This window comes from Podarcis melisellensis (assembly GCF_964234715.1).
Source record: "Podarcis melisellensis genome assembly, chromosome: Z".
NCBI lineage: Eukaryota > Metazoa > Chordata > Lepidosauria > Squamata > Lacertidae > Podarcis > Podarcis melisellensis.
Window position 1 is genome coordinate 21,136,857 of NC_138547.1, and position 11,933 is coordinate 21,148,789.

Consider the following 11,933-nt stretch of genomic DNA (forward strand, 5'->3'; position numbering starts at 1 on the left):
CCGACTGCTTTTTTGAAAGGAGGTGAACACACACAGGAACCTAACCCTAACACCACGTCAGCTGCTTTGTCCCTCTAGCTCAGTATTGTTTACACTGACTGGCAGCAGCTCTCCAGCATTTCAGGCAGGGAATCTTTCCCAGCCCTACCTGGAAATAGGATTGAACCCAGGAGCTTCTGCATGTGGAGCAGACGCTGTGCCACTGGCCCTAGTTAGCGACCCAAGAGTGAGCGTTTGTTTTCTGTTAGGAGACACATCACAGGCGCCTTTTCTTCTGCTGCTTCCTGCACTGTATAAAGTGCCTCTGTTATGTAATGAATTTAGTTTGTGTCAAAGCAGAGCTTCCAGCTGAACAGTTGTCAGGTTGTCCCACTGCGTGGTTTTCAGCCCATGGTGAGATGTGTGCATTTTTCTTACTAGGGGATAAAAACTGTTCTGTCCAAGTGGCCCACAGAACGGCTTGGTCCCACAACTGATAATTAGCACACTTCAAACTTGCCAAGCAATCCAACATTTGGCTGACTTAGGTGAATCAGACTTTATTCTCCAGGAAGCCACAGAGTTAGCAAGTGTAATAATAATGTGATCAGTGGGACAGTCGCTCAGTGTCCCCAGTGTAGGCACACCTACAATTTTATAGAACCTTTACTTTCAGTAATGACGGAGCTTGCAGGTGGAGAACACTTTTATTTTTGCATTTCTTCGATACTTATAAATGGAATATTTGTATGAATCAATGCCTTGTTACCCCTTCTGGAGCTGCACTGTACAGGCTATGGTGTCCTATGGTTTATCTTTATCTTTATCTTTATTTATAACCCACCTTTTCCCCAGACTGGAAAAGCCAGTTTACACGAATTAAAACAACTCTGATAAAATGCAGAAGGCTAAAAACATGAAAGATGATAGTTTAAAAATAATTAAACTGTAATACAATTAAAGCAATATAAACACAGGTCTATTGATAAAAACAGCACAGTCAGTCCCCAAGAGACAGTCAGAATAAAACAGTTTTCACCTGTCAGTGGAAAGACAACAAGGAGGGAGCCAATTTGCCTTCTCTAGGGAGGGAGTTCCAGATTCTGGGAGCAGCCACCAATAAGGCCCTCTAGGTTTACATTTTCAATTCATTGTATTCTTTCCCATTGTATTATGTTTGCACTTTTCAACGAATATTTGTCCTGAAACAAAAAAATAATAATGTGTTCAGTGGGGATTTCTGATACGGCAGCAGCCTTCGTTATAAGCAGCTTATTGGCTTGTTTTATCATCAGCGCCAGGGGACGTCTCAGCCGGCCAGTGTCTCTGAATACAACGCCACAGCACTTATGGAGCTCCTGCGGGAAAAGGAGGAGCGGATTCTTGCCCTGGAAGCAGATATGACGAAGTGGGAACAGAAGTACCTGGAAGAAAGCGTCATGAGGCAGTTTGCATTGGATGCTGCAGCTACAGTTGCTGCCCAGAGGTAGGAAGCGGAGTTGATAGTACAGAAACCGGGGGAGAGGAAATAATATCTGTAGAGCCCACGTCCCCACAGTGTTTTTATTTATTCACTTCATTTCATTCATGGAGTATGGCTCCGTAGACTGATGTGCAAGTAAGGCGTGTCTGTTTCAAGGGCCGAAGCATATTCTGATGGAAGCCACTGAGGTCACCTGAGCCTCAGACGACAGCAAAAGATGCAGAAGCTGCGTACCCACTCCTTTAGAGAAAGTGTTGTTTTCCACTACACGCACACACACACACACACACATATATATATATATATATATATATTGTCCCTTTTATTCTTATTTACTTTAATTCGCTGTTATACTCTTAGTAAAACATATTTAAAAAGAAAAAAAGAGCAACCTCCAGGATCTCATTATTGTGAACCTGGCTTCTAATAAAAGTTTGTGTGCTTTTTCATACAACCACAAGGGCTAGAATTTCTAAATTTCTCAATAAAACTCAATCCTGCAGCCACCCAAACCTTGCGTTGTGTGGCAACATGGGATTCTTCTGATACAGGAGTTTGGCTAGCATTTGGATGAGGTTCAGCTCCACTGGTTACACGCAGGAGCTCCACTGCAATGGGTTCTGTTGGGTAGGGATCCTGCTAACACGCTGCCCAGCTACTAGTCCTGCTTGTTTTTCAGGGACACCACTGTCATCAGCCACTCGCCCAATGCCAGTTACGACACCTCTCTTGAAGCCCGCATCCAGAAGGAAGAGGAGGAAATCCTGATGGCTAACAGGAGATGCCTAGACATGGAGGGAAGGTAAACCGCAGCTTGATCATTTTTCTTGTGCTGTTCTTTCGTATCAGTTTTTAAATACATAATTAATTAGGATAGGAAACGTTTCTTCTCTTCACACACCCACACCCTTTTTCCTGGAGTCAAAACTGATATGCTGCACAATCCATAGGATTGCAGAAAACCCTTTTTGTGGGAATGATACTTAACACAAGCAGGCTTAGTAGTACAACACCAGAGGAAGAGATTCTGGCTAGCCAGGTGGCTCTTCCACTCCCAGGATTGGATAACTTGGTCCATGGAAGAGGAGCATGACTTCTTTGACATGTGTGCACATACCCAACTCCCCTCCGTCCCATAAAGTTTCTATGCTAAATTGTAAAAACAAACAAATCTCAAACCAGTTTACAAAAAGTACAAAAAACAATAAGATTGTCAGTTAAAAACAGGTGTTCAAACCATTTAAAAACACAATTAAAATAAATGATAAGCCAGTTTAAATCACATTTCAGCATTCTGCATATCTGGATAGGCTTGCCTAAACAAAAATCTTTTAGCAGGTGCTGAAAAAAATACAAAAATGCACCCGCCTGATGTCAAGAGGCAGGGAGTTCCAAAGTGTGAGTTTTTACTAATGTGGAACAAATGCTATGTTGCAACTATAACAGTGTAAAAGCTAGATATTTCTTGGTTCCTCCTTCCATGTAAACAACTTTTGTGTCCAGCATCAAATTGAATTGCTTTGAACCACGTCTGAACACTGCCCAGCAAGTCTCCTCTTGGAATGTGATTTTTTTAGTATTAAAAAATGCTTCATTTTCAAGAACCTTTATCTTTTCTCTGGCTCTTCTTTCTCTTGCCCCTGATTAGAAACCCCATTGAGCTTCAGACATGTCTTGCCAATTATATTTATACCAGCGTTAATTAAATTCAGCCACCTTCACATTATGTATAAATTTGTAACACGTGAAGTTTAAGCGTTAGTTGATGAATGCTTATATTAATTTAAAATGATTATCTGATTATTCCTGTTCCTATTTGTTCTCTCATCTATTTATTTATCTCTTATCTTTTTGGCTTATTAATAATCAGTTCTTTAACATACAATTGTTGTTTTAATATTCCTTTTTCCTAGGAATTAAGTGGTTGGTTGTTGTTGTTTAAGATTTTCATACACATATTAATAAACTGATATTTTGTAGTTATTTATCTCTGTGGATTAATAAAGGACATTGAGAGTAGTTAACATACCATTTCAGGATCAAGAACGTTTATGCTATTTGGAAGGGGGATTGAATTTCTGTTTCCACATTGGTTAGATTTTTCTTGTTTGTAGTGATAAAATTGTAACTTTTATATTTACAAAACAATAAAAATTATTTAAAGAAAAGTCTTGCCAACCTGGTGCCCTCCTGATGGTTTCTTGGACCTCAAGTCCCATCAACACCAGGACAAATTATCTGGGGTCTTCTTGAGTGTAGCAGGATATCCCTCAGCTCATTTGCGAGAGCCCATGCGCTGTCAAGCATCCTATTGACAGATCCATGAACTCTGCCCAGTTTTCTTAATATTTGGGAAGAGGGATGCAGTCAGAAAAAGCCCCAGGATCACTGATGACTGTCCTTTTGCCCTGTCCTAGGATCAAGACACTCCATGCTCAAATCATTGAGAAGGATGCCATGATTAAGGTGCTCCAGCAGCGGTCCAGGAAAGAGGCCAGCAAGACTGACCAGCTGTCTTCCATGAGGCCAGCCAAATCCCTGATGTCCATCTCCAACACTGGCTCAGGCTTGCTCTCCCATTCTTCAACACTGAGCAGCACACCCATTCTGGAAGATAAGAGAGAGGACAAGAGCTGGAAGGGCAGCTTAGGTGATTTACACATGTGTTTGTGTGTATGTGTGTTTTCACATATCATACATGGGCTCTGAGCAGTCCAGTTGACCAAAGATCAAATCCTGCCCTGCAGGACCGGCCCTATCCATAGGTAGAATTTAATTTTGACATCGAGGGCATGTGTTTTTAGAACTTGTCCCCATGGAAGTGACGGAGAGTCAACTCAAACTGCCATCTTGATATGATGATGTCACCACCACCACCCCATGATTTATCACTGTATTCGACCAACACTGGAATTTTCTCTCTCTGGTGCCAATATGTTGACACCAGGCTCAAATACTACACACCTGCGGCAGGGGGTGGGGTGGACACATCTTCCTGCTTTGGGCAGTGAGGAACACGACAGCCATCAGTGAAACACATACACAGCAGCACAAACACATCTTTTCCCACTCTGTACTTCTGGCTGTGCCATTATAATCACTTGCCTAAGGTTGTACTGTTGGAAGTGTGTGTTTGTGTTGTGAGCCTCTGGAATGCATACTTTAGTAAGGCTTTTGGCTTTTTTTTATTATTAAAAAACTCTACATTGCCTTAACAGACTGGGTGCTGTGGGATGCTCCCAGGGAGCAGAATATAAGACGAAGCTGGCAAAATGCCGGCAGCCTCCCAGGTCTTTGCTGCCAAAATACTATCACAATTGTTATATGGATCCCAGATCTGCAGCTTTAAAAACCTTACTCTCTTAGAGACATTCCAAACTAAGTTTTCCCGCTGCCTGCTGGGGATCCCCTCTTGCGTATCCAACATAGCGGTCCGTTTGGAGGTTGGGCAAATTCCTATCAGTACTCGGATATGGTTATTGAAGATCCATTATTGGCTAAAGCTTATTTTCTACCCGGTTGGGCTGGCACCTTTAACCTTATTAGATACCTACCAATCCAGATGGAAAGCTACACTGCTGGAAAAGCTTAAAGGCTTGGGGATCCCACAGCAGACCCTGATAGCGACAGGCTTCAAGAAAGCTAGGACTACAATTCGCCAGCGTATCTGGGACATAGAATTACAATGCCATATGAGCGAAATGATCAAACATCCAGCAATAAGGGACCAGGGGAGAGGTTTTTCTCCAGCTAATTATCTGTCAGGTCTTCAGGTACCCAAATACAGACGGTCTTTTACCCTCGCCAGATTTAACGTTCTCCCTTCTGCCTTACTTCAGGGCAGATTTGAGGGTAAACCATACACAGCACGGGTCTGCCCTTGTGGCTCGTTGGAAGTTGAAACTGCTTCACATGTACTGTTACGGTGTCGTCTTTATGAGGATATACGTCTGACTTTTATTACACCTGTTTTGCAAAAGTCCAGGAAAGAATCGGAATACCATAGTTTAAAACTACTGCTAGAGGACAAGAATCCCAAGACTACATTAAATGTAGCTAAATTCTGTGTGTGTGCAATCAACCGCAGGAAACAAGTGGTATCCCATAATGACCAAATCCCTAAATGTTAATTACAGGGGGCACGCTAATAATTAATTTCAATTTTTTATATTTAAATCCTTGTTATATTTATATTGTCCCTTGTATTTCTGATATTTTTTATGATCTATGATATTGTGTGTGTTGACGCTGGTCTGTGACCGTATTAATAAATTCATTCATTCATTCATCTGGTGTGCAACTGCCTTGTCCTTTTTCTCCCCTTCAGGTGTTCTGCTGGGAACAGAATGCCGCTCCGAATCCATTCCTTCAACTCCTTCGCCCATCCTCCCCTCCCCTCCGCTGCTGTTTGCACACTCCAAGACTGGCAGCCGAGACTGCAGCACTCAGACGGACCGGGGAAGTGAGCAAAGCAAGGTCTCCGCCTCCTCTTCCTCCTCTGCCTTGCCTCCTGTGCAGGGGAGGCTCCCTGCTATGAATCTGACCTACACTTCGGACAAAGCAGGTAATGAGGACTTTCCCCTTGGCTGAGCCAGGACTTAAGAATAATGAACAACAATAATTTAAAAGCTTTCAATGAGTTAAAGTGACATTCTGCCCAGGGGCCATACTGGCTGGGGATGATGGGAGTTGCCGTCTAAAATATTTGGAGGGCATCAGGTTGGGGAACAGCTGATCTCACCAATTAAATCTCTTAAAGATTGCGGCCCTAGATGGAAGGCATTTTGCTAAATGGAAACAAGAGCTGGAAAAGTATATAGTTGTCAGTTGGCTACCACCCCTAGAAACTTACCGTCACACACCCACCACCACCTTTTAAACTTATTTCCTTCTCTTGCTTTATAGATACACCAGTTTTCCATTCCAACACTCTAGAAAGGAAGAACCCAGCTCAGAATTTGGGGCAGGACCTCAACGATGCAGAAATGGTGGAGTATCTCATCTGAAGAAATCGAAAGCTGAAGCAGACTAGCAAGAAGTGTCTCCGTACCCCTCCCCCTATGAAACCTTTTTTTTTTTGTAAGCAGATCATAGTAAAGGAAGCCAGAGCTTTCTGCTATTTTGTATATATATATATTTTCTCAAAGGTATGGGCAGGTTAACTTATATTTTGTTCCAAAATTATTAAAGTAGTTCTGGTGTGTTTTTTTTAAAGAAGGTTCTTTCCCATACCTTCTTTCTGTTTCTTTAAAAATACTGGATCTGATAGCATCTGGATAAAAATTAAACCAAGCTCCTAAATGCACTAAATTTTTGAAATGTCAGTATTTTTTTTGTTATTAAAAAACAACAACCCTGTGTTGTAAGGAAAGTAAGGACCTTATTTAGACGTTGACGTCCATAATGCCTTTTTACAAAGCCTGTTACTTCCCAGGTTTCTCTTTTTGCCAGATGATTACATGGTGCTGTCACTTTTGAGTGTCGTTTAAGTGTCCCAAATATTCAGGGGTCCCTGAGAACCATTGTACGTATGGGACTCCAAAGGGTGGGACGACTTTTTTTCACGTTCCTTGCCCTCCTTATGAGAGTGTCCGTTTTCACAGAACATTCCAGGACTAGAAAAAAAATAAGTTGATTTCCACAATGTGCCTGCACTCGTTTTTTTTGTTTTTTAAAAAATACATCTTATTGTTCATATCATTCTGTCCTTTTGTTAGATACCCCAAGATGTAAGGGGAGTTTTCTGTTTATTTCATATATGTCAAAGGGCTTCCTACCCTTGCAGCAGGATGAGGAATAATGCATCCCATTCAGGATTTCAGTGAACAAGCTGTGAGCCTTTTCTCCATGTTGTTCTGCTGTTCTGTTCCGTTTAAACTGCAGCCATTCAGCTGGCTTGACTGGAGTTACTGCTAAACTAAGCAAGTGGCAGGGTGTGTCACCAGACAGAAACTTGATTTTTCTGTGTGGCCATGCTGGGGAGTTTTCCCTAAACCATATTTTTGCCTCTTCCACATGCCTTCTTCGACTATAATCGATTCATTCCAGAAGTTAGCAACTTTTTCTCTTAAAATAATTGTATATTTTGATGTAAGAATGTAGTGCCTTACTCAAGATAATAGTTACACTGGGATCCTTTTCTAAATAAAGTAAAGCAACCCTGCAGGTTGAAAACCTTGCATTTTCCTGAAAACTCTCATTAATCTTCTGCACGAATTTAGAAATTATAATAGATTCATACCTAAGGTTTCAGGTTTTCATACCCATACATATAGACACACACCTGTAACTTGCATTATTTTGTTTCTTGGGAGCTGACATAAATATTGCAGCACTAGGTAGCAAACTTTGCAGGGATCGATTTCAAACATGCATTTAAAAGTTTGAAAAATGAATGTGTTCCTGTCGTACATGTTTTTACCAACTGCCAGCACAGATCCCAAAGTTACGTATATTAGAGAAATGAGCAAAAGTGGAGGAGTAACTAGATTATGTCATTCAGAAGCAACAGAAGGAACCCTTGAACAAAATGTAAACTGTGAGTTAAGTTGTGTCCAAAGGGAAGTGCCTTCTGAGCGTGAGTCTAGTGTCCTTTACCCAGGTGCCTCCCATCCTGTGGTAGGTGAGAGAGCATGTTGCATGCAACCTCTCCTTAGCATCTTCAGAAGATAAAGATCTAAAATGGCATAAAGAAAAGTGAAGAATCTATTGTGTCCTATGGTGCCTTTTGAACTTCAGGATAATTTCCCTTTAACAGGGACAAAGCAAGTGATCTTATACCATGTAATTATTTGAGAGTGTACTCGCCCCAGGCCAGCAGAAGGATTTCTGGAGGGCTGCAGGTTTGTCCCTGAAATGTTGTGCCAGGCTGGGTAGGAGAAGGAGATTTCTCTAGGCACATTTGGGGAACACCCTTAATCTGCTGATTTTTTATTTTTTGCAACTCTCTGCTGCTGCAAATTAACTTCATAGTAGCTGGGAGTTTTGTGCAAGCAAGTGAAGTTTTCCACTAGTCGCCCACTCTTTTCATTATGCTAATTATGGGACTTTGGGAATCTGCCTGGTAATTAGGAAAATTTGTTTTCCTCGCATGTAACTTTTGGCCTGCTGTGGAATTAAGTTGGAAGTTGACACTACTTAGAAGAAGTTATGCTGCGCAACGCTCCTTCTTCTGCTTCTCCTTTCCTCTGTAAAATTTATTGGTACTGGACATGAGGCAAGACATTATAAAACTGATAACCTTTGTGCTTGAACCAAACGTTAGACTAAGAGTTTTAACACAAACTCGGGTAATAGAAGCTATGCTGTAGATGAGTCTTCCCCAGCTGGGAACACCACATCTCCCATCTTCCCCAGCCTTCATGGCCAGTGGGGAGGGGGGACAGTAGTAGTTCTAAACATCTTGAAGGCACCAGCGGGGAAGACTATGTGTAGATTGTATAGAGGAAGGCTTTGTAGTTTTTCTTACGTGTTGCAGGGGGGTTGGACTAGATGACCCTTACGGTCACGTCCAATCCTTTGATTCTGAAAGCAAATCAACAGGTGTTGCATTCCCCCCAACCCTGTCGCAACACTCCAGGGGTTTTTCCTGCAACTTCTTCCCACTGGGAACAGACCCATTAGACCAGATGATTCAGGAACTGGTTGTAGGGGTGATGCCAACATCTTGTGTCTCCAGTCTGTTGGAAGGAGGGAATTTGCAGAGCTCTGAACATGTTGAATGTCTTCGCTTGGTGCCTCTCTCTATATATATATTTCTTCTCCTGCACCAGTATAGGAACGTGTGTATTATTATTTTTTATGTCTAGACTGTAAACCTCATGACAAAGTGTACCTGTACTGTATTTATGGAGAAAATAAAATTGTTTCTGCAAATATGTTTGCTTCAGACTGTTTTTATTGCTTCTACTTTTTCAGTATCCACATCAGTGTTTAGATGGTGGAAACACAGTGGTACCTCTGGTTACATACTTAATTCATTCTGGAGGTCTGTTCTTAACCTGAAACTGTTCTTAACCTGAAGCACCACTTTAGCTAATGGAGCCTCCCGCTGCTGCCGCCACACGATTTCTGTTCTCATCCTAAAGCAAAGTTCTTAACCTGAGGTACTATTTCTGGGTTAGCGGAGTCTGTAACCTGAAGCGTAGGTAACCCGAGGTACCACTGCATTTGCAACAGGAGTGGCTAACTTGAGGCTCTCAGGATTTGAACAGAGGACTGCAAGGGCCTAGTCCAGTGTTTCCCAAACTTTTTGGACTACAACTCCCATCATCCCTAGCTAGCAGGGCCAGGAGTCAGGGATGATGGGAATTGTAGTCCAAAAACCAGCTGGAGACCCAGGTTTAGGAAACACTGGCCTAGTCCAGTGTTCTAACCCAGGGGTAGGCCATGTGGTGGCCTGCAGATGTTTTGACTACACCTAACATATAGAGGGGCCATTACTGCTCTCACCACTACACCACAGTGGTTCTTAACTCCAGTTGTTGTACTCCAGCTCCCAGCCGCCATGCCCATTGGTCTGTCCAACATATCTGCAAAGGTTAGTCACATACTGAGAAAGGTAACACAACAAATCTCAGAGTGTTCTCAGGGATCAATGCAAAAGGTCCACTCTGTTTCCCCCCCCCCTCCAGCAGGCATTGTTGTTTGTGTTTTTCCTGACAGGGCTGTTGTGTCTTTAGTAGTGGCCTGCCCAAATTGTGTCAGATGACACTTTCGCCTCTTCATGCATTTTAGTCTCAGGAAATCTCGCCTTTTTAATTTCTAGCTATTTGCCTAAAATCAAAGGAGAAAAAACGTTCGCAAGCCTAACCACTGATACAGAAAATTGGCAGTGGGGTGACCATCACCCCTCTCGTGTTGATTAACGGTGACCAACAGAGCAAGGCTCTTAACTGCTAGAAATTGGTCACCTTTTATGTTGCCTGGTTGATTCTTACCCGCTTCGACTTCACTATTGTGGCCTGACTTGGGTAAGTTGGCAACCTAGATTGCCCAGGTTGCTGCTCACCCCAGTCCAATAATCTCTCCCCTTTTGCTGGCAGTGCAAGCGGGGCTTAAGCTCTGCCCCACATCAGGTCAGGATAAACAATTATTTATCTTTCGTTTCATTAAAAAAAATTTTTACACCATTTGATTGTAAGGAGGAGGGGAAGCCCTCAAATCCGTTTACAAAAAAAGATAAAATAATAAACTTTATCAACAGGAAGAACCAGTGCTATTTTCCTAGAAAAAGAGGTGCTGGAATTCACCATGAACACCTCGCTTGTTCTCTTATAATGGCAATGGTGCCCACCTGATTTGAGCTCCGGCTGGTGGGGAAACCCGGGGAATAATGAATAACAATGTAAGACTTTCAAAAAGTTAAAATAATAATAGACTAAAAACAGATTAAAGCTTGCACCAACTTTCTAAGCTTGTCTAAAAAATGTTTTTAGCAGACGTCAAAAGGAATATAGTGAAGCCTGATGTCAACAGGCAGGGAGTTCCAAAGTGTAGGGACTGCCACACGAAAGGAGTTGAGTTCCTACAAATGTGGAATGGGTGCTCTGGTACCTATAGTAGCTGCGGAAGTGGGCCAGAGCAAACTACAATTTTTAGCCATCTAAATTATAAGAACAGAATTTTGCTGACTTACAATTGCACCAACCTCCTGCCAGCTGATGTATGTGTTTGTCATTAAGGTAAAGATAAAGGGACCCCTGACCATTAGGTCCAGTCGTGGCCGACTCTGGGGTTGCGGCTCTCAGCTCGCTTTATTTTCCTGAGGGAGTCAACGTACAGCTTCTGGGTCATGTGGCCAGCATGACTAAGCTGCTTCTGGCGAAGCAGAGTAGCGCACAGAAATGCCGTTTACCTTCCCGCTGGAGCGGTACCTATTTATCTACTTGCACTTTGACGTGCTTTTGAACTGCTAGGTTGGCAGGAGCAGGGACCAAGCAATGGGAGCGCACCCCATTGCGGGGATTCGAACCGCCGACCTCCTGATCCACAAGTCAGCAAGTGTTTGTCATTAGAGAATGTCTAAATCAGCTTTTCATTATGTGGTGCCTTCTAAATGATTGGACTACAACTTCCATCAATCACTACAGCTAGGTAGTCAAGGGTGATGGGAATTGTTCAAATCATCGGTGACATGCCAGGATTTCTGGAAGGCTGGTCTCAATAGTAGCTTTGTAGAGGGACACAGGTAGCGCTGTGGTCTAAACCACTGAGCTTCTTGGGCTTGCCGATCAGAAGGTCGGCAGTTCGAATCCCCGCGACAGTAGGTACCACTCCAACGGGAAGGTAAACAGCTTAGTCATGCTGGCCACATGACCCGGAAAAACTGTCTGCAGACAAATGCCAGCTCCCTCGGCCTGTAAAGCGAGATGAGTGCCACAACCCCAGAGTCTGACTGGACTTAACTGTCAGTGGTCCTTTACCTTTACTAGAGCACTTTAATTGTGCAAATGGCACAATAGAAAGGCTA

General features: G+C 42.7%; 1 protein-coding gene across 3 annotated transcripts in view; it reads left to right on the top strand.

The window, feature by feature from the left end:
• The window catches only part of AMOT (angiomotin), a 69,066-nt gene extending 59,727 nt beyond the window's left edge, over positions 1-9,339 (top strand). For all 3 annotated transcript variants that reach the window (XM_081897794.1, XM_081897793.1, XM_081897792.1), the window contains 5 exons: positions 1,275-1,465; positions 2,142-2,264; positions 3,880-4,112; positions 5,790-6,026; positions 6,368-9,339. In XM_081897794.1, the coding sequence (XP_081753920.1) occupies positions 1,275-1,465; positions 2,142-2,264; positions 3,880-4,112; positions 5,790-6,026; positions 6,368-6,468 (885 nt within the window). In that variant the 3' untranslated portion in view covers positions 6,469-9,339. The remainder of the gene's footprint in view (positions 1-1,274; positions 1,466-2,141; positions 2,265-3,879; positions 4,113-5,789; positions 6,027-6,367) is intronic.
• Positions 9,340-11,933: the final 2,594 nt, after the last annotated feature.